The sequence below is a fragment of the Sarcophilus harrisii genome, chromosome 4 (assembly GCF_902635505.1).
Source record: "Sarcophilus harrisii chromosome 4, mSarHar1.11, whole genome shotgun sequence".
In the NCBI taxonomy this organism is placed as follows: domain Eukaryota; kingdom Metazoa; phylum Chordata; class Mammalia; order Dasyuromorphia; family Dasyuridae; genus Sarcophilus; species Sarcophilus harrisii.
The window spans coordinates 265,999,402-266,027,040 of record NC_045429.1 but is presented as its reverse complement, the minus strand read 5'-3'; the positions used below and the strand labels follow the sequence as shown (position 1 = coordinate 266,027,040).

Below are 27,639 nucleotides of genomic sequence, written 5' to 3'. Positions count from 1 at the left end.
ACATCTTTCTCAGTTCAAATCTGACCTCAGACACATAGACTTAGTCTATTGGGCAAGTCACTTAATCAGTTTCCTCATCTGTTAAATGAGCTGGAGAAGGAAATGACAACTACTCCAGTATCTAAGCCAAGAAAACCCAAATGGCATCATGAGGAGATGGACAAATTTGAAAATGACTGAACAAGGAGGAGAGCATCTCATCCCTCTGTAATTAATTGATTACAAGGATCACCTAAGGACCCCAATGATCTCATTTTAAAGATGAGGAGACAGGTCTCCAAGACAGTTAAGTGTTTTGTCCAAGTTAGCAGCAGTGGTAGTATTTCAACTCAGATGCTCTAATAATAAAGTTACCTTCCTTGCAATTTTCCTGGAAGCCCCAAAGAACTGCATTGATTTGACTGATTTGTTTCCTTGCCTGTTGGATGGACTTCTGGAAGGGCAAGCTACAAGTATTTCAGACAATGAAAGTTCAAACCAGGTTTTTGCTGAGAGCTCGAGCCAAGTGCATCCATGTATGAGGATGAACTTGAGAGGAAGCCAAGGGAGAGAGAATGTACGCACATGACTTTCTGACGTGCACAGGGACATTTTTGCCTCATGTTCTGAATTTGCTTTTTCATCTGAAAGCAGTTAGCTCCCACAGCCCAGATTAAGTCTTGGCTCCACAAGTCAAACTAGAGGCATGACTTGGCTCCTGTTTCCATATTTCCTGACTTGCAGAAGTTTGCCAGGTCTCTGGGATCTGATAAATGGGATCAGCAGAAATCTAAGGAGACACGATATGCTCCCTGGCCTCTTTACCTCACCATTGGTCATCCTGTATCTTATCCCTCATTTCTGTGCAAGAGTCACTAATTGAGCTTCCTCCAAGAAGGAAGTCCCAGAATAGACTCTGAGAATTGGAACCAAGTACACCACCTTGCCTGTGGCAGGTTTTCAACAAATGATCCCTCAGTTATAAAGTGAAGAGTTTGGATAAAGGAATGAATGAAATCTATTTTAAGGAATGAATAAATCTATTTTAATTTCCTAACTTTACAGATAGGGAAACTGAGACCTAAAGTGTTATATGACTTACATCAGGTCATAAAGCTAGTTAATGGCAGAACATAGGCAAGAACCCAGATGGCCTGATTTTCAATCCTGTCCTTTTCTTATCACCTCACCCTGGCTAAGAGAATTGGACTTGAATTCTGGCATTGCTAACAGGATCAAGTATCCTTCAAGACAAAAAAAAAAAAATAAAGTATGCTTAGGAAAGATATCAAAAGGCATGTAGTCCATTGATGACCATAAAGAACTATACTCTGGCCAGAACTACAAATGGCCACTGGATCAACTCCAAACCATTATTTTGATTCAAGTCATCAAGTTGTACATGCTTTCCTAGTCCATATGGGTACAATTGGCTCACTTACAGTTTCTGGCTAGAAACTACTGGCTTTCTTCTGATATTACCATCAGGAAGACCCAATTCACCCTCAGATACTTACTAGCTGTGTGATCCTGGCTAAGTCATTTAAACTATTTGCCTGAGTTTCCCCATCTATAATAGCATTTACTTCTCAGGGTTGTTGTGAGAATCAAATAAGATAATTTAAGTAAAGTTACCTGCAAACCTTAAAGAGCTGTATAAAATGTCAATGACCATTATTTGCAATTATTATCATTATTGTACTGTCTTCTCCTATTAGAATGTAAGCTTCCTGAGGGCCAAGATTACTTGCTTTTCACACTGATAACCTATATTTACCATACTGATATATGGTACATTGGTACATGGTACTTGGTACATTGAAAGAACTTACATTTCATTCATTTATTTATTCACTGTAGAACGGAAGAGAGTCATTCGACATAAAAGCTGTTATATTTTCAGACAAACTGCTGCTTAACCACAACGCTCCCATCTTACACTTGTGAAGTTGTATTTGAGTACCAAATACAAGACTTTAAATTTATCCTTATTAAATTTCATCTTATTAAAGTCAGCTTTTGTTACTCTGGGCTAGGCTAGAAAATCTTTTGGATCCTGACTCTTTTAACTACAGTGTCTAAGCTGTCTCTCCCAGCTTAATATCATCTGCCTTTATCTAAATTGTTGAGAAAAACATGAAATGGATCTCTGGGGGATTTTCCTGGGGAACTCATTTTATATTGACATAGTCCCTGTTTAACAATTAGTCTTTGATTCCAGCCATCCAACCAATTCTGAATTTGATTGTATTATCTAATACACATATTTCTCTATAAACTGGATGTAGAGACAAGATCCGAGTTCAAATCCTGTCTCAGACACTCATTAGTAGTGTGACCCTAGTCTGACTCAGTTTCTTCATTTGTAAAATGCTTACAGGTTGCTATGAAGACCAAATGAGATATTGTCATAAAGATCTTTGCAAACCTTTAAGCCTGCATAAAGTATTAACTATTGTTATTAGAATAATATATTATATTTTGTCAGAAGCTTTGCTAAAATCCAGGAAAAGTATATTCACAATATTACTCTCATCTGTATGTTCAGTAATCCTGTCAAAAAAAGAAATGAGGTTAGTGTGGCATGTGACCTGATGTTAATAAAACCATACTGATTCTCTGTAATCAAGCTTTCCTTTCTAATGTTCAGCATTAATGATTGCTCTTTAATCTTTCTAGAAGATGTCCAGAAAAGGGCAACCAGAATAGTGAAGGGACCTGAAGCCATGTTGCATTAGGAAGAATTGAAGAAATTGGGTAGATTTATTCATGACAAAAGAGGACGTTGAGGGATATGATTTCTGTTTCCAATTCTTTGAAGACCTGTCAACAGAATGAACCAACCAACAATTTAAGTATCTGCCACACATTAAAGATTAAGCTAAAGTTCTGGAAATACAAAGACAAAAAAAAAAAGGTTTGTTTTCTAGCAAAGAACATATTTAACTTGCTCCGTGTTGCTCTACTGGGAAGAACAAAAAGCAAAGTGTGGGAGCCATTGAGATGGAGATTTTGGCCCAGTTTTAGGGAGAATGCTTTGACAATCAGAACCATGAAAAAATGGGATAGTGCATTTTGAAACGGTGAACTCTCTGACACTATAATTGTTCAAGCAGAGAATGTTGTTAGGGTAACTGCAGAAGGTTCTCACAATGGGTAGGAGGAAGTTAGACCAACTGACCTATACTGTTCCTCTCAATTATATCAGGTTATGCTAAAACCTGATAAATATTTCATTTCATGATACAATCAATAAATGCAGTGCTAGTAGCTAGGTCCCATCGTTTGCTGTACCTTTTTTCTGCACTATTAAAAACTGAAGGATGGTGAGAAAAAAAATAGCTGCCTCATAGTAAGGTTTGCAAAAAACTTAACATATACTTTCTATCTCATCTGAGGGTTATTACAATGAAGCAGAATCTACTTGCAGAGCCTACATCATAAAAACCTGGAAAAAATTATAAGGGTCCTGTGTAGGAAAAATGTATCTTTGAGGGAAAGCATAGCATGGATGAGGGAGTAAATTTACTGACAGAAAAATGATAGCCCTGGACACCATTGGTAGTACCTCCTCTTGGAAGCCACCTAACCACAATCAGGAGGTTTTCTGCCTTACCTTGACTACATGGAGTTTGGGTAGCAGGTTGCAGTCAGCAAGGGTCAGCTCCTCCCCATCCAAAAATTTACGCCTGGAGATTTTCTCATCATCTCCACAAGTATCTGCATCTATCTCCTCAGGCAGGGGTGTATTTAGGTAATCATCCAATTTCTTCAATGCCTTTGTCAAGCCTCGTTCAAGAACTAGGAGGCAATACCAAAACAATTTTTTGGCAATGATTATTGATTCATTCAGTAACTATTTTATTTTTTATCATTTTTATTTATTAAATATTTTCTTCAGGTACATTTAAAACAATTTTTTGCATATATTTTTTAAAACTTTTAAGTTCCAGATTCTCTCCCTTATCCCCACCCTCCAGTCCCATTAAGAAACCACATGTGAAGTTATATAAAATATTCCCATAAAAGACATGGTGTGAAAGAAAACAGAGAGAGAGAGAGAGAGAGAGACAGACAGAAACACACAGAGAGAAAATGTTTCAATCTGTATTCAGACATAATCAGTTCCTTCTCTGGGTATGGATAGAATTCTTCATCATAAGTCCTTCAGAGCAGTAGTAAATCATTATACTGCTGAGAATAACAAAATCATCTATTGCTGATCATCCCACAACATACTTTGTATTCAGTACATTTCTCTTTATTTGAGTGTGTGAAGGACTTACCAGGTTTTTTCCTGAGAGCATCCTGCTCATTATTTTCCACTGAACAATATTCCATTATCACATACCATATTATTTAGCAATTCCCCAATTGATGGGCATCCCCTCAATTTTGAATTTTTTGCCCTGAGACAAGAGATTCAGCAACTATTTATTAAACCCTTCTTATGGATCCAGGTCACTGGATGGGGAGAAGGAGAGGGAGAGGGAGAGGGAGAAAGAGAGAGAGAGTCGCCATGGGATGTTCTAAATAAGAAATTCAGTAATAAATACAACACCTGAAGTTTAATGTCTCCTGGGTAGTCTATAAGCAATGTATATTTTCAATTCAATTTGACAAACATTATTAAGTGCTTTCCCAGGACAAAGCATTATATTGGGCATGGTATGATGATTGAAAAAGAAAGTATAATATTAACACAAGCAGTCTGTGGTTTTTTGCTCCATGAGATGTAGGAATTGTTTCATTCTTTACATTTGATTATCCAGAATCTAATGACAATAGCTGACACACAGAAGGTTTTTAAATAAGCTTGCTGGTTGATTTCTTTGCAATAGCACTGAGAGGTAGATAGTACAGGTATTATTATCTCCACGTTATAGATGAAGAAATTCAGAGAGAGTAATTGATGTTTTTCTGTCCACATGACTAGAGAGGGATGTCAAAACTTTAGACTAATTCTAGTGGTCTTTACACTACACCATCCTTTACACTTAAATAACAGGTATATTCTTATAAGATCATAGATTTAAGGCTGCAAGAGTCCTTAGAGGCGATCAAGTCTACCTCCTTTTTCATTTTATATATAAGGAAAATGAATCCCAGAGATTTTAAGTAACCTGCTCACATAACACAATGAATAAGTGTGTGAAGAAACATATGAAACTATGTCTTCCTGAATTCATTGTACCATGATACCTCTCAAATCATTAAGAGAAAACCGTGATGAAGAATCATGAAACCCCACAGTGATGATATAAATATGAAACTAGTTGGCCCATGGGATATTATTTTACCTAATAATGAATTTTAATATAACCAATTTATGACTCCAGATCCAATATCATTTTCTCTTTCCAAACTACTTTTCTCCTATCAAAGTTCTTTTGTAATAATACAGGATCATATGATCTGAGATTTAGAAACAGAATAGACTTTTCATTTCATGGGAAAATTAAACCTCCAAAAGATTCTTTAAAGTGTTCAAGATCACACAGGTAGTTGAATTCGAACTCATATTCTCAGACTTTAAATCTAGTACTCTTTCCATTGTACCATGATACCTCTCAAATAATTAAGAAATAACCTGTCTTGGGGAGAGAGGAAGGGGAAACTTTTTTTCTAAATAGTATTTTATTTTCCAATTATATGTAAAGATAGTTTTTCACATTTATTTTTTGCAAGATTTTGAGTTCCAAATTTTCCCCTCCTCCTTACCTTCCTCCTTCCCAAGACAGCAAATAATCTGATATACATTATACATATATCATCATTTTAACCATATTTCTAAATTTTTCATGTTATGAAAGAAAAATCAAAACAAAAGGGAAAAACCACACAAAAAAAAGAAAAATTAAACAAACAAAAAAAAGGTGAAAATAGTATGCTTCAATCTGCATTCAGTCTCCATAGTTCTCCCTCTGACTGTAGTTGGCATTTTCCATCCCAAGTCTTCTGGAATTGTCTTAGATCATTGTATTGCTGAGAGGAGCTGAATCTATCATAGTTGATGATCACATCATTTCGCTATTACAGTATACAATGTTCTGGTTCTGCTCACTTCACTTGGCATCAGTTCATGTTAAGTCTCTCCAGAATTTTTTTAAATAAGTCTGCTCATCATTTCTTATAGAACAATAATGTTCCATTACATTCATATACCATAACTTATTTAGCCATTTCCCAATTGATGGGCTCATCACTTTCCACTCAATTTCCAATTCCTTGCCACTACAAAAAGAATTGCTACAGATATTTTAACATATCTGGGTCCTTTCACTCTTTTGTGATCTCTTTGAAATATACATAGTTCCAAATTGCTCTCCAGAATGGCTAGATCAATTCAGAACTCCACCCACAATAATTAGCATCCCTGTTTTCCTACTTCCCCTCCAATATTTATCATCATTATCTTTTCCTGTTATCTTGACGGATCTGATAGGTGTAAGGTGGTATTTCAAAGTTATTTTAATTTGTATTTCTCTATTCATTAATGATTAGAGCCTTTATTCATATGAGTATAAATGGCCTTAATTTCTTCATCAGAAAATTATTTGTTCATATCCTTTGATCATTTATCAATTGGAAAATGGCTTGTAGTCTTATAAATTTGAGTCAATTCTTTATATATTTTAGAAATAAGGCCTTTATCACAAACTGTCTATAAAAATTGTTTCCTAGCTTTTGCTTCCCTTCTAATCTTGGCTGCATTAGTTTTGTTTGTGTAAAACATTTTTAATTTAATGTAATGAGAATTATCCATTTCACAATTCATAATGTTCTCTAGTTCTTCCCTAGTCATAAATTCCTCCCTTCTTTAAAAATCTGACAAGATACCTATAGGATGGGGAAGATTTGGAGCTCAAAATCTTACTAAGATGAATACTGAAAACTATCTTTACATGTAATTGGAAAAATGAGAGTGTGAAAGAGAGAGAGAGAGAGAGAGAGACAGAGACAAGAGACACAAAGACACAGGGACATAGACAAAGAGAGAAAGAGAATGAGAACCTTGATGAGTCATGAGTCATGAAACCCCAGATCTCAACAGAAATTGGTTGATGTAACTATGGAACTAAATGGCCCATGCAATGTTACTTTACATGGAATCAATTCATGACACTAGACAAGGTATGCTTAATGCCTGTGTTCCACCAGAAAAATGGCACAACCAGAGCAAAGAGTTTAATTATTGGCCAAGGACACCTCCAACTGCTCAGTTTCAACAAAATTTTTAGCCTGACTTTAATTCTAATAGGAGCAGAGGTTTTGGTTTTAGACAGGCTTTTCCCTTCACAATTTTCCTCCTTCTTTGCTGGTCTCTCAACAAATATACATGTTTTATCTTCTTTTCAGAACCCTTTTGTCGGAAATAATGGAATGGCACCAACCTAGGATGAATCAATTGAATTCCTATTGGAATTCTTGAAAACTGGCTAATGGTTGGAGGTTGTTTCCCAATACTTTCCCCTCCCTTGTGCACCATTCATCCTTTCTGCTTCATCATCTGCTTTGTGTTTCCAGTGTAAGAGGAAGAAGAGTCCAGAAATGAAGAAATGCCTGTGTTCCCTCAGTCACAGAGTCTAGACTTCCAAGGGTTTGTAAAGCTATGGGTTTTAGAAGAAATAAGGATTAATGGAGTTTTATTGTTTTTTCTTCCTGAAGCACTCATGACTTATTATTGTTTATCTAATAAGTCCCTCTGCACCTTTTAGTCATAGGGAACAGGAAAAGGGAGTATAAAGGAGAGCTGTCAATTGTGGAGAATACTGAGGTTGTAGTAGACTTGTAACAACAAGCCATTTGACTAATATTTTGACCAGCTCTTGATTGAGACTTCTTTAAAAAATAATTCAGATCTCAGAACTATATATTTGGAGGTATAAGGCACCTCAGAGGTTATCTAGCTTAACTGATTATTTTACAGATGAGGAAACTAAAGCCCGTGCAACTGAAGTGACTTGCCTCATGTCACAAAGGCAGCAAGTATCAAAAACAAGTTTCAAATTTGGGTTCCTTGATCCTCAAAATCCAGTGTTATTTCTACTATCTTTTCTATGAAAAAAAGAGGTCATCTACTGAGAAGTTGTTAGATCCAGCTTCTAATTCCACAGTTCACTTTGGATCTTGGAATCAGAAAGTCATTTCATTGTTCTGTGACATAGTTCCAATACTAAATGCCATAGAGAGTCACACTTTATGAGACTGAATAATTTTTTTCAGAAGAACACCAAGACATAAATCATCAGCATTTCTATATGTTACCAACAAAAGTCTAGCAGCAAGAAATATTCCATTTAAAATAACTGTAGACAATATAAAAGATTTGGGAGTCTACCTGGCAAGACAAAGTCAGGAAGAAGTATATGAACACAATTACAAAACACTTTCCATACAAATAAAGCCAGATCTAAACAACTGGAAAAATATCAAGTGCTCAAGGGTAAGCCAAGCTAATATAATAAAAATGACAATTCTATCTAAATTAATCTACTTATTCAGTAACATACCAATCAAACTGCCAAGAAATTACTTTATAGAGCTAGAAAAAATAATAAAGTTCATCTGGAAGAACAAAAAGTCAAGAATTTCAAGGGAATAAATTTTTTAAAATGCACATGAAGGTAGTTTAGCTGTATTAGACAAATTTCATAGTCCTATGTCATCAGTGAACCCAATCAAAACTTCAAATTTCATGTATAAGATGCTTCTGTGGAAGAAAGTATGTGTCCTTCTCCCTTTCCTTTCCCTCTCCCCCCCAACCCCAGTGTACTCAAGGTATACAATAGATTTAAAAGCTATAATCTGGTTTGGGATCACATCAAGGAAGGGAGAATTTATAGCGCAGAATTCGGCTCCTGTCTGTTTGTCTTCTGTCAGTCCCATTCATTTCTCTGCTCCTTAGAATCTGCCTCAATAAGAACAGGGCAAACAGCTTATGTGGAAGGGCACCATGAAACACAAACAAATCCCTTGGTCTCCACACCCTGGAAAGCCAACAAGCTTATCTAACAAGTGCTGTCTGCATTCAGATAGCCCTTGCCAAGAAATTTGTTTTTCCTCCTACCTTCCATCTCAGACCATTAACTCTGTCCCAATCTGGCAGCCTATGAATTCCATTACCTATTTCAGCCTAGGTCATGACAACAGCAGTGTATGCTGTACTTTCCATTTCAGCAAATATGAGGGGCGTATGATCGAAACCAGAGTGGCAAGAAAGCTTTGAAAATGTCCAAACAAGGCAGCTTAGATTTTTTCTGCCTTTGCGATCTGAAACCTCCCCCCAACCCCAATAACTTCCTTTGAGCGGCAGGCTGGGTAATTGTTCTGGCATGGGAAGCAAAAGTAGGGAGGGGTGGGGGTTTTCTAAGGTATCCAGAGGACTGTGATTCTCCAAGAGCTCAGGTTATTGACTAATACCTGTTTCTCTCACTACTCCATCCCCTCACCCCTGTAAAGATTTATCCTGTACCACACACAAACACACTGGGTGAAATATGTAATGAGGAAACAAGGGGAATAGTTCATAAATATTCTTAGCCATATGCAAACAATCTCAAATTTATTCCCCCTTCTTTTTTTTTTAAAGAGTAGGGGAAAAAAACCCACCCATTCCCTGATCACTTCCAGATTCATTGAGGTTGATATTACATAAGACCCAATATTGTTTTCTCATCGTAGAGAAATAATGACTTGGAAACAGCAATTTGAGCTAAGAAAATAATATACTCTTACCAAGGCACAGAGTCTGAATGGAGACTGGGAAGCCAAGTTTTAAAACACAGCCTCTAACACACTCAAGTATAGCTCAGAATTTCCTTCCTTTCTTTTTATCTGTCTTTTTCTCTACTTTTCTCTCCTTTTTTCCTTTCTGTTCCTTCTTTCCCTATAGTCATTAGCTATAGCAAGTAGTAGCTATCTAGCAATCCACTACCAGACTATATTACTCTCATGTTCAGTCAAAATTTACTTGGAAATGTGACCTTTAAAACTCATGGAGCTCTGATTATCCACATTTTTATATCCCTGCATCCTACAGTCTTCATTTTCATGAGCAGCCTTTTTCTGATACAAATATACACAAGCAAAAAGCAAGGAGGGAAATCATTGGCTATAATAATGGAGCCACCTAGTTTGGGAAAGCTGATAGTTCAATTTTTAGTATGAATACTCATACCTTGAAAATCAGCAAACTACAAAAGCAAGACTTGGTTTATTATTTTGTTGATTGTCTAGACTTTAAAAAATGATGGAGAAGATGGTAACAATGCAATGCAGATTTAACCTAAAACATGAGTTGCATGCATAATTGGAAAGCCAGTTAAAATATTGACAAGCATAATACTGGGTTGTGTCTATTAAACTTGAGAATGCTAATTTAGAAAGCAGCAGTCTAGTCTAATGGAGAAAACGCTGATGTTGGAATAGGAAGATGTAGGTTCAAATTCTACCTCTAAAACTATCTGCTTTACCATAAGCAACTGCTTATCTTCTCTGGTTCCATTCTTAATAATGTTTCAAAAATATGACCAAAGGACTTTATAGTAGTTTGGTTATAATATATTCATAGTATTATTATAAAACAACATTGTTAGGAAGAAATGTCATATTAGAAATGCATATGTTTTGGACTATATGGAACCAAATATAGTTGAATGAATTTTTCACTTTGCATCTGCTGTTTATGATCACATAGACTCAGCTGGAATGTGTAAAAATAGCAAGAAATGAAACAGGAGACAGATGAAAATTTTACACAGAGGCAGTGAGGTCGATTGGATCTGAAGTCAGGAATACTTTGAATTTCACTTTAAGTCTGAATCCCACTTATAATACTTATTAGCTGTGTGGCTACTACTTCTATGGACAAGTCACTGTTTCTTCATGTGTAAAGTGGGAATAATAGTAGTATCTCACTTATTTCTTTCTTTTTTTTTTTTTGGTCCTCATGGATCCTTTTGGCAGTCTGGTGAAATCAATGGACCTTTTCTTAGGATGATATTTTTAAATATATAAAATGCAGAAGATTACAAAAAATTGAAATGCAATTATCAAAAAAAAATTTAAGTTCATAGACCCCAGGTTAAGAATCCCTGAATTGTAGAATTTTACAAACTTTTTTAAAGTGACACCTGAAGGTTAGCAATTATTATATTTTTAAAGACTTCTTTGTATTTTGTTAAAAGACTCGAATCAGACACTGCTAAGACTGTTATTCCCAGGACAGCATCAATATATACCACTTCTTTTAAAGAAAAGTTAAGGAGTTACCACATCTTACTGATTTTTGATAGGAAAAACAAATATTAGCACTCCAATAGATCTGATTAGTGTGAATAACCCATCCGTGCTAGCTTATGGGATTCTTCCACATATCTTCCCATAAATCTAATGGGGAGAAGAAAGGCATCTGGGGAGGAGAGCTGGCACCTACTTTACTAGAGCCTGTCCTTGTATTCCTATTCTTGTATTGTCCTTTCATTATATACATAATAATTAAGCACATGGGTTTGTCCATTGGTGATCCCTCATTCTTGCTCTGTGCCTTTTTTTTCCCTGATAACATTCTGTATGGGCCTTAGCAGAATACAATAAAAAAGATGTAGACAAAAATCACAAAATTGTCTTCCTGGGCACCTAGTCAATCACTCAAGTGGTCACTGTATGTATTTGCATTCCTTACCTTATAGCACTCTCCCTCAGGTATTTGATACTCTCAAACTCTACTTGAGAAAAATCATATCTCATTCTCTTCTTTTATACTGAATTAGAACTAACTAATAATACCCATTCTGATAGGGATATTAAACAAGGTTTCCCAAAAGTCTAAATCCCATTTTTAGTTTTAATAGCTTAAAATGGCACTGAGATTTTTTGGGACACCCTGCACTTTAACTGGCTACCAAGCTACAATTTAATACAAATATTAATATCACCATGTTAGAAATGAGGAAACTGAGTCTCAGGGACTTGTCCTCCATCATAACCATACCACCATGTAAATAAGTAGTTCATTTGAGACTTATGAGATAGAATTGTAATTATCAGGTAAGGTTGAAGTTTGGAGATGGAGTGAGGAAGAATAAGAACTTCTCTCACACTTTTTGAGAAATCACCTATTTCAGGTTTAAGGCCTAAGGTTATGTTACTAATTTATAAATCTGGGAAAGAAGTGGTGTTCAGAATGAACCTGGTTTCTCTATCATTAGATTGAGAAAGGGGAAGAAGAAGTGAAAGAGCAAGACACAGAAAAGGAAAAAAAAGAGATTCGGGGAAAAGGAAGTAGAGAAAGAGAGAAGAGAAAGGTAGAGAAAGACAGAGTGAGGGAGAGATGTTGGAGACAAAAGGTCAGTGTCTCAACTTAGACTTATCTGAACATCCCAAGACCTTTCCGGTCCAAGGAGCAGGCTGGACAGCTCATAGGATAAATCTCTTTCATTCATTTGCCAACACTTCCATAATCCAAGCCTGACTGGAATAATTTCTTAGGTTTGGCTTCATCATTTCTGCATGGCTGGGCCCAATTTTCTTGGTCAGCTGTTCTAGAAGATCCTTCTACAACAGAGGAAATCGGACTTGGATTCACAGCCAGAATGGGCAGTGTTGTCAAATTGACACTGGCTCTGAAAAGCTCAAAAGATCTCATTTCTGAGAATACTTCAATGTCTTTGTTTTTAGATTTTCATGACAAAAAGAAGATAGAAGGGGGGGAAAGCCAGACCAGTTTACCAAAAAACAAAATGGAACTGGCAACTTAATCAAATCTTCTTATTCAACCATGTAGATTGTCAGAAAAAAAAAAGTTTATAGTGCACATTAATACAAAGCTTGTTGTTGTTGTTAATGGTGGTGAATTTTAGTTTGAAGTTTATTTTTTAGAAAGGGTTTCTGCATGAAAAATTTGAGAGGTTAATCTAAATGACCTCTAGGTTTCATAGGATTTCCTAAGTCTAAGATTATATGAAACTACTCAGTGCTCAGTAGACAGAATTATAGGTATAAAATCTGCTAGTCTAGACTATAGGTCAAAGAGGCATGTATTCATGGGTTTCTTTCATCCTTGGAAGATGGCAACAGGGGATGGGAAACGCTCTCTGAATGCCTCCAAGAGAAGATTGCCAGAGATAGCCATATTTCTGTTCTATTTATTTTCCTCCCTACAATTCCTCAAGAAATCCATTTGAAAAAGTTCCCAAGAACAGGGACAGGCTCAATTTTATATTTGTTTCCCTATGGTCTAGCTCAATGCTAGACATTCAGAGGGCATTCAATAAATGCTTTTTAAATGACTTGTTTTGAAGGGACCATATTTCTTGACAGATAGTCTATACAAATCAATATGACAATCTTAGGATTAGAAAGAGCTATGACATTTTCACTTCTTTTGTTGTTGTTTGTGTGAATTTTATTTTCTTTTTCATTTTTTTTCCTTTTTGATCTGAGTCTTCTTGTGCAGCAAGATAATTGTATAAATACATATACCTATATTGCATTTGCAAATATTTTTTACCATATTTAACATATATTGGATTATTTGCCATCTAGAAGAGGGGGGTAGGGGAAAGGGGGGAAATTGGAACACAAAGTTTTGCAAGTTTCAATAGTGAAAAATTATCATCCTTGTATTGCTTTGAAAATTAAAAATCTTCAATAAAAAATAAAATAAACAAATAAACAAAAACTATGAATTTGATATCAGATGACCTGGTATTGGATCCTAGCTCTGAATCAGAATGACACTGGTGAGAATATAAGGGAGAATCAGAAGACTTGAGTAAAAATCCTTTCTCTGCTGTACACTACCTGCAGTGTTGAACAAGTCACCAAAACTCATTGAGCCTCAGTGACCTCATCTGCCAAATGATATAGATGAACGTGATAGCCTCAGAAGTCAGTGACAGGTGTAAATTAATAATCCTATTATCCTAAAAAAAATCATTTCGCCTTGTTAAACCTCAGATTCTTCCTCTAGAAAATAAGGGGTAAAATCCAAGTGTCCAGAGACATTATATTTAAAAATAATAATAATAAAAAGCATTAGCTTTGGGTAATTATTTGGCTATTTTAAAGCAAGTTGGTGCTTGCATTTTTGTTTTTCTTCCCGGGTTTTTTATACCTTCTGAATCCAATTCTCCCTGCGCAACAAGAGAACTGTTCGGTTCTGCACACATATCTAGGATATACTATAACCTATTTAACATGTATAGGACTGCTTGCCATCTGGGGAAGGAAGTGAAGGGAGGGAGAAGAAAAAGCGGAACAGAAGTGAGTGCAAGAAATAATGTTGTAAAAAATTACCTTGGCATGGGTTCTATCAATAAAAAGTTATTTTAAAAAAAGAAAAAAAAAGAAAAAATAAATAAAGTATTTTTACATGGAAGGACCTACAATAAATAAATAAATAAAGCAAGTTGGGACTAACATACCAAGCTAAAAAGGTGAGTTACAGTATTTAGGATGACTTCAGCTTGTCTCTCATCCAATAAATATTATATTTAGGGTTTGGCTTATATATTATATAGCAATAAACATTTATTAAGTTCCTACTATGTTCAAGGCATTACACTAACCACTGGGAATACAATAAGGATCAAAAGACAATCCCTGTCCTCAAAGAGTTTATGATCTGATGCATATATGTATGAATACATAGGTGTGTACATGTATAAACATATGGATGAGTGTATACACACACACACACACACACACACACACACAGAAATTCACATTTAAAATGGAAGGGAGATAGAAAGTAAGATGCACCACTACAGAATCAAATAATTTTCTCAATCTCCTAAAAGCTGAATTTGAAAGAAAAAATGATCATTTTGGGAATCGAATGTAAATTTCCTTTTATTTATACAAAGAATCCCCAAAATATTTATCAACAACAAGAAGAAAGCAGCAAGAGCAGGGAGAAATTAAGCAAGCCAGACAGTGAAAAGAGCAAAAAGAATGAGCCCAAAGCGAGCAGCTATGAATGGAGCCAGAAAAGGGGGGGAGGGTGGGAGCTGGGGAAGCCAAGCCTTCTCACTGGGCTGCTAGAACGTGTTCCTTAGTAGTGTGCCCAGCTCACCCTTCAGCAGTGGGAGGGTGGCGACCTCTACTGACCTAGATCAAGCAAAGCACTTGGTTTTGAATCCTGCTCCTGTGCAACCGAGGGGGGAGAAGGAGGAAAGGGGGAAAGGAGAATGTGTGTTTCCTATTAGGCTTTCCAGAAACTCATAAATGGTTGTAAACCCCATTGTGCTAATAGAAAGAGCGACATAAATGCTGACTAAAGTTATTAGTCCTGGTCGTAGTTTATACGGCACACTGAATTAGGCTGAAAACAGCTAAGTTTTTTATGGTTATTTTATAACAGGTTATTATTATACATTGAGCCATAGGTTGGGCTTAATACAGATGTTCCTGTAATACCAGCAAGGAAAAAGAAGAAGAAGAAGAAGAAGGGGGGAGCAGACTGTGACCTCCCTGGGTGGTGCATCAAATGGTTAATGTTTCGGAAGTTCCACCACCTTGCTCCCCTAAAACAGTCACAGATCTAAAGCTTTAAAGTCCAACCTCTCTCCTATTTTACTTGAAAAGACTCAACTAAAAACCACTCAGATTGATATAGTTGGGCATAGCTGGGATTCAAACTCAAATCTATAATTACCAGAACCAGAATTCTTTCCATAGCACCAAATGACCTCCCCTGATGCTCTATCTTTGATGCTCTTTTTGCCTTTTTTCTGCTGATATCCAATAAAAGGTCACCATAACTGGCATAAGAACCCTTGTGGGAAGTCAGACCTCAATTTATGATTTTCCCCAATTTAAACAATTCCAGGTTCTTTTCATATTTTCAGCTTAGTGATTCTGTGACTGTCCTTTAAACCTCTTCCCATTTTTTTGTATTTTTTATTTATTTCATTAAATATTTTCCAATTACATTAAACTATTTTTGACATTAATCTTTAAAATTTTTGAGCTCCAAATTCTCCCCTACTCCTGCCTCACCCATTTGAGGAAGCAAATAATATATCAATTATACATATGAAGTCAGAAAAATATAGTCTTCCCATTTTTTGAAGGAGAAAAAACAAGTATTTATTAAGTGCCTAGTATGTGCTAGGGATTGTGCTAAGTACTTTACAATATTATTTCATTTGATTTTCAAAAAACACTGAAAAGGATTTAGCAAAGATCTTCCTCATGAGCACATCTTTTGTGGGGGAAGTACAACCTTGGGGATTTCTCATGGGAGGAAGGGGAAGTACCAGGGAAGAATTTGGTAGCTCAGAGGGAGGGATTAAGGAGGAGCCAGATGGAATGCACCTGGCAGAGCAGGTCCCAGATCAGATTAAAAGATATGCTAATCAATATCTCAAAAGTTGTTAAAAGATGCCCACAAATTGAAGGGTTAGACAATGGAGGCTTGGTTATACCTGGTAATAACCAGATGATATGGAAAGAGAATAAGCTCAAAGTTCACATCAACATGATATATCTCAAAGGCATCATTTGAATCCAAACAATCCTTAATAAAGCACTGTAAAATACTGGCATAAGTGTATGTGTGGGAAGGGCGTCCAGAACAATGCTTATTCTATTATAAATATTTAATAAATGTGTGTTGAATGAAACCCTAAATTGATACTTTATTCTTACCATGTTGCATAAATTAAAATGTATCTTATATTGGGACAATAATAACAGAAATAACAAAAATAATACACAAAGATTAGTAAATTCTTCAACTTGCTACTGTTTCCCACCTCTGCTTTAGGCCCTAGCTCAGATTTTTCCCTCCTTTGTACCTGTCCAAAATCAGTGCTCAAAGACAGTTTCTATGGACAAGCAGCACAAAAGGTGCCCAGGTCAAGCAATATGAAATGTTCCCTCAAATCCTGCTGAGGTAACCAAGGGCTGAGACAAGGGTGGGCCAATGGGCTAGGGGAAGAGTTCTCCTAGAGTTCTACAGACCTGCAGTGTGCTGGCAACTTTCTTGTTTAACAATTATTCTTCCTAGCTTGTGCTAAGTTCAATTGGTTCTATTTACTGAAGGGTTGCAAAGAGTTCCTTTCTAAATCTGGGCACATAGAGAAAAATCTTCCATAAAAGACTACACTGTGTATCTGCTCTTTACAGAGTGAAAGAGAAAATTGGAAGTAGGCAAGGGAAGTCAGGGGAACGATTAAGTGAAGCAAATTTATCTTTAGTGCTGCTATACCTTTTACAATGAATCAGAAAACAGCATTTCTTGAACACTGTGGTCACGATGAAGGGTTGGTGATTATATCTCAAACTATGTTCCATAGATCTCTGGTTCTCTACATAATGTCAAAAGGAGTCTGGGAGAAAGTTTTGAAGCTAATACCATTTTCCCTTTAAGATATTAAATTTGTTATTGTTCAATCGTTTTTCAATTGTATCTGGCTCTTTGTGACCTCTTTTAGGGGTTTCCTTGGCAAAGATACTAGAGTGGTTTGCCATTTCTTTCTCCAGCTCATATTACAGGTGAGGAAACTGAATCAAACAGGGTTAAATGACTTGCCCAGACTCACACAGCTAGTAAGTATCTGAAGCTGGATTTGAATTCAGATACATGAGACTCTAGGCTAAGTCCACTTGGTTTTATTTACTGAAGGGTTGCAAAGTGTTCCTAGCAGCCCAGTAACATATTAAATAATTTCATCTACAAAATACTAGTCACACAATATGGGCATATTAAAAAAAAAAAAGCCTTACTCTTTTCTCTGTTTTTCTCCAAAATTTATCCTTACCCAATCTTATCTAGTGTGGATGTGTTGGGTCCGGGATATATTCCTTCTCCTTCCTTTCCTTCTCAGACTTCTTAAAGCAGAATTTATAGATTCCATAAATGTATTTCAAGTACTAAGACATTCTGTGGGGGAATTGGCTTGGTGAATGATAATATGAATAGATTATTAATGAAGAATTGCTACCACACCTTTATGGTTAGGATAGGCATTATTATACTAAATATTAGAGATGTACTTGGGTATAAGACCTTACAATTTTTAAGCCATTGAATAGTTGGACAGCCAGGATTCCTAAATAATTTTCTCCCCATCTCACCTGTCTGGGAGAACACAAGAATCTAGGCTGCTAAGTAATGTAGTAGATAAAACCCTGCACTGAAGTCAGGAAGACTTGGATTCAAATGCTATCACAGACACTAGTATGTAAATCAGAGTAAGTCCCTTAACCTCTCTCAATCTTATTTTTTCTCATTTTTAAAATGGGAATAATAAAGTAACTATTCCACAGAGTTCTTATGAGATCAAAATATATAAATAACACAGGTAAAGAACTTTACAAACCTTAATGATATATGTATCTATATATCTATATATACATGAATATGTACATGTGTATGTGTATATGAATATGCACTTGTATATATACACATAAATGCTAACTATCATTATTATGAGTCATCCAAAAGGTAATGGCCTCCATGAATGGCCTAAAGGAACTCCATGCCATTTTTTTTTTTTTATCAAAGGCACTTTTAAGATATTTAAACTAATTTGTTTATTGTTCCAAAAATGAAACCATTTTTGAAGAGTTCATGAAACCCTGCATTCCAATTTGGAACTCAGGCCTGGTCATATAACCTTGAGAAATCCAAAGTAAAGTTGGAGAAAAACCAGAGAATCAGCTGAAATAATTCAGGGAAGGCAGGTAGGCTATAAAAGTTAGGCTTCTGATAGAAAGATAGAGAAGGCTTCAAGGAAATATGGTATACATTTATAAAAATCAAAGAAGATCTACAGACAGAGCTTGGGCTTGTTGGCTAAATTTCAGTAGACCAGGTTCTCCCTATTTTTACTCCCAACCATAAAGCCTGGAAGAGAGAATTTTTAGAATATACCAACCAAGAAGGAAATAGTATTTTACAAAGTGGCTAGTGAATACATGGAACTCCTTAGTCAAAGAAGTAGTAAAGGCTGCAAATATAAATAAGTCCAAGTAAAATTTAGATGAATTCATAGAAGGTAGATCCTTAATAGGTTATTAAGGAAAATTAGAGATATTTCAAATTATTTTCCAACTTCTAAAGTCACCATCATGAAAGATAATACATGAAAGATAATAAACCATGATCCTTTTCTACAAGGTATCCCCTTAATTCCCATCCTACAGATGGAATATTAGGTTTGATGGAAATGACCAAAATAGCCATTCATATCATACTGTGTTCTTTTGTATTTAGGGGAAAGGCTAAAAGTCCAAGAATTCTTTTTTCTATCCCTTAATTCAAACATGAGACCTTCCCACTTCCAGAACTATGGGCTTGTGCCCCATAGACCAAATCTGAAGTCTGCTGTTGTGGACCACTTCCCAGATGATTACAACAAAGTTCAAGCCTTAATGCAGCCTCTAGGACTTCCCACCTAATTAGATAAGAGTATTACCTTCCACCTTGTTCACCTTAACAGAACCATAAGTGGGCATTTCAAGTACTACTAGTACTGGTTTTTAAATACCTTTCCCAAACTTATCTATCCCAAGAAGACCAACAAAAAGTAGTTGACTTTAGATTAACAATTCATTCAGATGTGTTTCTAATCACCCAGTTAGTAGCAGAAGAAGAATGGTGTCTCATTGTTCCTGTTCTTCTATCAAAGGAAACCATCAATCTTTCCAAAGGTCATTTAATTTGTATTTATCTTATATTTATCAGTATGTACAAAATAAATAAATAGAAGGGGAATAAATATAAATAAAAAATAAGGTAATTAAATATAAAGTAGTTCAGGAAGGATACTAGTAAGTGAGGTTTGGAAAAAACATGTATAAGATGATTTTAGGGACTGAATCTTGAAGGAAAGAAAGGAGTTCTAAGAGCTGGAAATGAAAAGCAAATACATTCCAGCCATGTGGGACAATCAGAACAGAGACACAGAAATAGGACATGGAGAAACAAAGAGAAGGCCATTTTGACTGAATCTAAGGACACAAAATGAGAGGTAACACATAATGAATTTGAACCAGGTTGTGAAAAGCTTCAAAAGTAAACAGGAGATTATGTTTTATTCCCAAGGTAATATGAAGCCACTGGAGTTTATAGAAGAAACAAGTAATATGGTCAGACTTGTGCTTAAGGAAAATCACTTTGGCAAATTTGTATAGAATGGACTGGAGTGGGGAGAAACTTAAGACAGGCAGTTCAATGAAGAAGCTATCTAAGTAAAAGGTTGCTTGAATTCATGTGGTAGCTATTTGAGTAGAAAGAAGGTCATGTATGGGAGGCTAAAGTGGTTTTCTCTGATCCTCACATTTGAGAATGACTTCCCTTCTCCCCATGACCCTGACATGGTACTTCATGTTCTTATCATTCATTTCCTATACCTGAAGTGTTGTCTCTTCTCTTTTCTACTCCAAAGATTGCCTCTCTTGCTTCAAGAGAAAAATGATAAGATTTTGGAGTTGATTGGATATGTAGGATAAAGGATTATGGGAAGTGGGGAATAATACTGAAGAACGGTAGTGCCTTCATCAGAAATAAAGAGTTGTGAAATAAAGATGGACAACTGTAAATGTCTTTGCAATTCTCAGCAATACAATGATCCAAGACTTACTCTGAAATACTTATGATGAAAAATGCTATCCACAACCAGGAGAAAGAACTGATTGTGTCTGAATACAGATTGAAGCATTTTTTTTTTTTTTACTTTCCTTTTTTCCCTTGAGGGTTTTTTTTTTTTTTTTTTTTTTTTTTGCAACATGACTTTTATGGAAATATTTTGCACAACTTTACATGGGTCTCCTTAATGGGGGATGAAGAGGAAGGGGGAGAATCTGGAACTCAAAAATTTAAAAACAAATGTAAAAAATTGTTTTGCATATAACTGGAGAAAATAAAAATATATTTTAAAAACAGAAAAATGGATGTTTTTGGGAATGAGTTCTATTTGAGATGGCTTGAGTTTGAGATGTTTCTAGGACATCATTTGGAATATCCAAGATGTAGCTAGTGCTGTAGATGTGAGGTTCAAAGAAGAGATTCAGGCTGATTATTTATGATAGAGATAATAAAATGCATAGAGAGGATAATTGAACCCATGGGAACACATAAGGTCACTGAAAAAAGAGAAGTTGCCCAGGGACAAAACTTAGGGGAGCAGCCAGAGTTAGGGGACATGATATAGTTGATGAACCACCAAAAGAACAACCATCTATATAGGAAAAGGAAAGTGAAGTGTCATGAAGATTCACAGAGGAGACTGAAGAAAAAAGAAGGAAATAGTGGTCAATAGTGTCATGCAGAAGAGATATCAAGAAGGATGAGGAAAGAGAAGAAAAAATCAATTTGACAATTAAGAGATCATTAGATCATACATGTCATACCTCCTTGCAACTCTTCCTACACTGGAGAGAGTGAAGTTGGAAGTTCTCATGAGCTTGGGAGTGCTGAACGATGGAATAAATTGATCTGCACTAAATATGGCATTAGCATTCTATATCTTCTGGAGCAGATAGGGAGGAGACTTTCTCAAGGTTGTCTAAGGTGAGGTAAACTGGCCCAGATCAGAAACAACTAATTTCAGATGAGTGATGAGGTTAGAAGTCAGATGGAAAATATTTGACAGTGAATGAGATAAGAAAAAATAGAAGTGGTGAATATAAATATTTTTTCCTAGTAATTTGGTCAAGACAAAGAAGAGCTATAGGATGATAACTTGATGGAAGAATAGGATCTAGTGGAGGTTTAAGAATAGAGACCTTTATTGGAAAGGACTGGCATATAGGAGAAAGTTGAAAATTGGAAAGAGGGCAGGGAAAATTCAGGGGCAATGAAGAAGATGGCAGGGGCTAGGAATCAAAGGCACATTCTGAGGAGTTAGCACTTCATTGGAAGAGAATGTATTGAAAAGGAACTGTCAATGGTTTTAAGATGAAGAGCAAGCATCTTAGGGAGGGAATGGGGGAAAGGGGAGAAAAATTGGAACACAAGGTTTTGCAAGGGTCAGTGTTGAAGAATTATCCATGCATATGTTTTGAAAAGCAAAAAGCTTTAATAAAGAAAAAAGTTGAAGAGCAGGAAGTCCCAATTTTCTCATAAAGCATGAGGTATAAAGCTGAGGGGGTGGCTGAAGGGAGAAATGTGGGGGGCTTGGAAGAGATTTGGAATGGCTTCTATGAGAGTTAGATAAAGGAATCAATTAGGGAGGAATAAAAGACTATCTTGCTGCAGTGATAGTCCAGTTGATGATGAATAACAAGTATTTATAATGTGAATATAATAAATGTATTTATAATTAGATGCAGCAGAAATTTTTCCAGCTCCATTCAGCAGAACAGGAGTAGAATAAGTGAGGCAGATGGAAGAACAAAAAGGTAAAGGATTTAAGAATAAAAGAGTGGGTGCAGCTGAATTAGTTAACTAAAAACTAAAAGATTAAGATTGAAAAGAAAAATAAATAAAGTCAGAGCAGAGGAAATAGCCTGAGAAAATCCTGAAGGATCAAAGGATTAGATTTCCATGGATACAAATCAAGACTCTTTCATACCTTGGAGAACTAATGGTCACCTCCACACCATAAGGAGGTATCAGAAGAGGCAAGTTGCAGAAATCACAATTATAAATTGTTTTCTGTCTCTCCTCTAAAAATATGTCACAGTTCAACTAGGGAGACTTTAAAATTAATTTGGGAGACAGGAAGATGTGGGGCCTTGAAGACAACCTCTATGGGCTACAATTTCTTCACCTTCAAAAGGAAAAGGATGGAATTCAATGATTTCTAAGGTCTGTCTGTTGTTCGATGATTTTAACATAAAAAGACGTTATCATTATTTTATGTCCAGTTTGGCCAAAATGGGACAACCCATTCCTTCTCTCCCTCTCTCTTTCCCTTTTTCCCTTCTTTCCTTCCTTCTTTCTCCCCCAGGCTGGAAGTGTAGCAGCCATTCATAGCCTTGTGAGAAACAACTAGCATGGAAACTAACTTACTGGGCTCCCATTCTGGGCTGGTTTGCCCTACCTGTCACATATTGCTGGCAGACTTAGTGCAGGCTTCTGATTAGCTTTCTCCCTACTGCAGCTCAGAACTCCAAAACTCAAGTAATACACCAGCCTCAGCAACCCCAGTAGCTGGGATTACAGATAGGCTACATCCCGCCAAGCAACCTATTTCTTTCTGATGGTCCAGAAGGACTAAAAGAACTTTTCTTCAAGCTATTTTCCAAACACAGATGGGGGTTATAATGTAAGCCACTATGAAAACCTAACTGCAATGCCGAGTATGTATAGCCATAGACATAGAATGAAATGTACACACACACATACATACACATGTATACACATATATACATAAATACATATATACATGTATATATATATAAAATCAATTTTTTTTTTTTTAGTTTTAACACCACTATACTTTGCAACCAAGTGGGGAAACCTGGATTCTCATTCTATCACTAATAACTTTCTTGTGTAAGCACATTTTTTTTTTTCTGGATAATTGGCATATGTGGCTATTTATTTAAGGAGGTATGTGATGGCCTCTGGTGGTACATAAAAAAAAAATCAGAACACACACACACACACACACACACACACACACAGTGTATAGGCTATGTGAGTATTTCTCTCCCTATACATGCATATGTGTATATCATATGTATATATGAGCACATATATACATATATGCACAAAGAGATCCACACATACAGATTGCATAAAAAGGATTCCTCATAAAGTATGAAGGAGCAGTAGCAAGAGGTAAAAGAGCATTTAACTTATGGACAAATTAGTCATTTAATGTTCCTTTATTCCTGGCCCTTGATCTGACTCCAGGCCAGGCTGAGAGGAATCATTCTGGTCAGACGGCTGGAAATTCCACCGCATGGAATGGTGTTGGTGGTCTCCTCGCTCAGTTCTGAGGGGGGAGCCCACACAGTGAAAGGCCTTCTCATCCCACTAATGAATGCGCCCACCCACATAGGACCCAGTTCTCTCCCTACCCCTCCTCCACCATTGCCTTCCTTTCTGAGCAGCCACCACCACACGCCAACCCCATGCCCGCCCAAGGATTCATTTCAAGAACATCTCTGAGCCATAAATTATGAGTGTTCCTCTCCAATAATTCAGCCTCTGGAGATCAGCCCCTGGACAATTCTGAGAGGAACTAAGTGGCGCCAGTAGGCCCTCAGACAGGAGGGAACGTGCAACTCTGCAGGATGCCTCGAGCCCTCCCCCTTGAGCCCTGAGGAGTATCCTCGGTGGAAGATTGGGTGCACCAGACCTATGTTTGTTTTTCCTTGCAAGAATTTTAAGCAAAGTAAAAATATAGCTTGACTGACAAACAAACAACAACGAAAAACAAAAACAAAAACTCAACATCAACAACCAAGGCTGGACATTTACACATTGGAGTTGCCAGGGAAGTTGGGCTGAAGGGTGGCTTTGTGACCAGGTTGGGTTTGGAGAAAGCACCATGTGGTTTATGAGGAAGTGAAAGTAAGTAGACAGTCACATCCTTATCCTCATTGCTCTAGTGGGACTTGTTGAACCACCCAGTTGCATACCACAAAGATAACAGCAATGGGGACCTTCTCCTCCTCTCCTCCCAATCCCATTCCCTCAAATGAAGGGAGAGTGATACAAGTAATCACATATTGGGGCCCGGATACCTTCCTCCACAGGAGCTGCTTGATGAAGGAAGAGATAATGGATCACTGGTAAGTGTCACCCCACTTTCCCAATTCGGTGAAAATCCTCTTATTCATCTTAATGCCAGAAAACTCCCAAAGCAATTATGCCCAGAGCTAAGCAAACTAATTCAGGGTCACAGGATTATAAATTTAGAGCTAGAAGATGCCTTAAAAGTAAACCAGTCTCTAATTGAATTTTTACAGATGAGGAAATTGAGGTCCACAGAGTTTGCCACTAGCCCATGGACACACAGATAGTAAGTGGCAGACCCTAAGGTTGTTTGTTTTAAAAAATGCTCACAAGAACCTTAGGAATGGAAGCAGTTTGGGGGTGAGTAAGAAGAGATTTGGCATCAGAATACTTGAGATCCAATCCCAGCTTCATCAAGCAGCTTCTTTCTCTTCTTCCTCTACCACTCCATGGGTCTGGCTCTCCCTTGGTGTCAGGAAATGCTTTCTCTTTGGACAAATAGGAATAATTACTCAGATTACAACATCAGGATTCCCCCGAATCCCTTCATTCTAGATTTGGTATCAGATTTGGTGCCCGTGAGATATAATGGGGCAAGAGGATAATAGTAACTGATATCTAAACATCTGTTATCGACAGTCTCCTATTGGAACCTCCAGAAACTTCAGGAGATGAAAGCCTTAAGCATCACTTTCCCCATTTTAACTCACAGCATAAATAAGGGGAGTCGGGATCAGAATTTGAACCAAAAGCTTTTGGACTCCACTTCTGGCATTTATTTAGTACTTAATACCACACTAGCTCCTAAAGTTAGTCTTGAACTCCAGAGATGGCTTCTCAGATTTTACAAAGCCCAGGATGTGACAGCTAAAAGGAACTTTTATCCATTCAGTCTGATGGGCAGCTAGGTAGTACAAGGGATAGAGGTCTGAGCCTGGACTTCAAATCTGACTTCAGACACTTATTCGCTTATGGCCCTGTATAACTGTGTTTGCCTCAGTTTCCTTATCTGTAAAATAAGCTAGAGAAAGAAATGGTAAACCATTCCAGCAAGTTTTTAAGAAAACTCCCATGACTAAAACAACTGAACAACAATAGTCTAACAACCTTTACAAGTGGGTGAAACAAAGGTATAGATAGACTACAAACCATGCATCCAAAGTGATATAGTGAAAGAGACAGGTCTAGAACCTAAATAGCCTCTTCCCAATCTACTGCTCTTCTCATCCCCACCCTGTTCTAATGTTTCTTCCTTCTTAATCCCTATGGAAGGGGAGGGGAGTAAGAAACAGAGACTGTGGAAAGAAGCAAGGGAAAAGCAGAAGAAATTGAAAGCCTTGTAATTGAAGGGGCTTAGAATAATAAATACATGCATTTTCCTTTTTACATCATTTGCCACTTCCTGGAGATCTGGAACAGATTCTCCATCCTTCTTACTTTTATGATGCTTTAAAAAAAAAAAAAAAAAGAAAGAAAGAAAGAAAGAAAGAAAGAAAGGAAAGAAAAGAAAAGAAAAAAAGAAAGAAAAACATTGATCCTTTGATAGAAACAGGAGTCCTACACTTCCACAAATAACCGCATATATCCTTGTTTTAATCCTTTCAAATCTTTTTTTTTTTTTTTAAGCCAAAGAAATTAATTAAAAAAAAAAAAAAAAAAAAGGAAAGGGGGTGGAGAGCAAGAAGAAAGCAGCTGGAAGTTAGAGGATATCAAAGTACCTTCCACGACCTCAAAAGGAGAAATCAAGCTGGATCTGTGCTCACAATCTCCTTCTTTGGGTATGACGACACTGACAAAGACCCAGGCTGGACTTTCTTTCCCTGAGGGGCTATGACTGACTGACTGGCAAGCTAAGCTTTGCTTTCTCTAGCTTTCTCACCCCAAATGCCAGGAGAGGGCAGCACACACAACCCTATAAAAAGAGATGGGAAAGCAAAGATCTGGTCCAACTGCAAAACATGGAGAGGTCCAGAATTCATAATTGATGGGATTTAGAACCAAAAGCATTCTTGGAATCTCAGAGGTCATCGAGTTATAGGATCATCTTTAGGCTTCAATGGGCCCTCAAAGCCTATGCTTCTCATCCTGAGGCACACAGGTTAAGTAATACACCCAGGGTCTCCCAGATAGTGTCTAAAGCAGGATTCAAGCTCAAATGCACACGTGCTTCCAAGACCCTCATTTTACAGATATGAAAATTAAGGACTAGATGAGTTAAGTTACTTGTCCAAGGTTATTCAGGTAGGAAAGATCAGAGGAAAGGTTTGAATCCTGTGTTCATCCTACTCTGCTCACCTAGACTAGCTCCTTCCTATTTTATAGAATAGGAAAGTGAGGTCCCGAGAGAGGAAGTAATTCTACTCTCCTAGATCCTCAAGGACAGGGCTTCTTTTCTTTCTTTCCTTTCTTTTTTTGTCATTGTATCCCCAGTACTCCTCATAATGCATATTAGCCACCTGAAAAGTGTTTGTTGAATTAAAAGGAATTGCCTTAGGTAACATTGGAGAAAGCAGCATAATCAGGATGCAAACCTAATTTTGTTGACCCCAAATCAAGGGGGTCACTAAGTAAAGGGAGTGGGAGGGAATCCTGATATTGTAATCCCAGTAATTATTCCTATATATCTAAGAGAGAGCATTTCCTGGCACCAAGGGAAAGTCAAACTAATGGGTGAGAGAGGAAGAAGGGAAAGGATAAAGGATGCTTTTCTACACAAGGGCAATTAGCTTTGGTGGCAAGGACAGAGATGGAGAGCAGACACTGAAAATACTGTTGTCCACCTCTCACTCTATGCAAAAAAAAAAAAAAAAAAAAAAAGCACTGCTCCTTTAATAGCACTATAATTCCATAAATAAATACATATATCTTCTCTTTCATCTTTTAAAATTCCTTTTTTTTTCTGGAGGCGATTGGGGTTAAGTGACTTGCCCAGGATCACACAGCTAGTAATGATTAAGTGTCTGAGGCTGGATTTGAACTCAGGTCCTCCTCACTTTAGGGCCGGTGCTCTATCC

At 36.8% G+C, this 27,639-nt stretch overlaps 1 protein-coding gene across 3 annotated transcripts in view; it reads right to left on the bottom strand.

The window, feature by feature from the left end:
- The window catches only part of CLIC5 (chloride intracellular channel 5), a 183,348-nt gene that overhangs the window by 10,550 nt on the left and 145,159 nt on the right, over positions 1 to 27,639 (bottom strand). For all 3 annotated transcript variants that reach the window (XM_031964756.1, XM_031964757.1, XM_031964758.1), the window contains exon 5: positions 3,596 to 3,780. In XM_031964756.1, the coding sequence (XP_031820616.1) occupies positions 3,596 to 3,780 (185 nt within the window). The remainder of the gene's footprint in view (positions 1 to 3,595; positions 3,781 to 27,639) is intronic.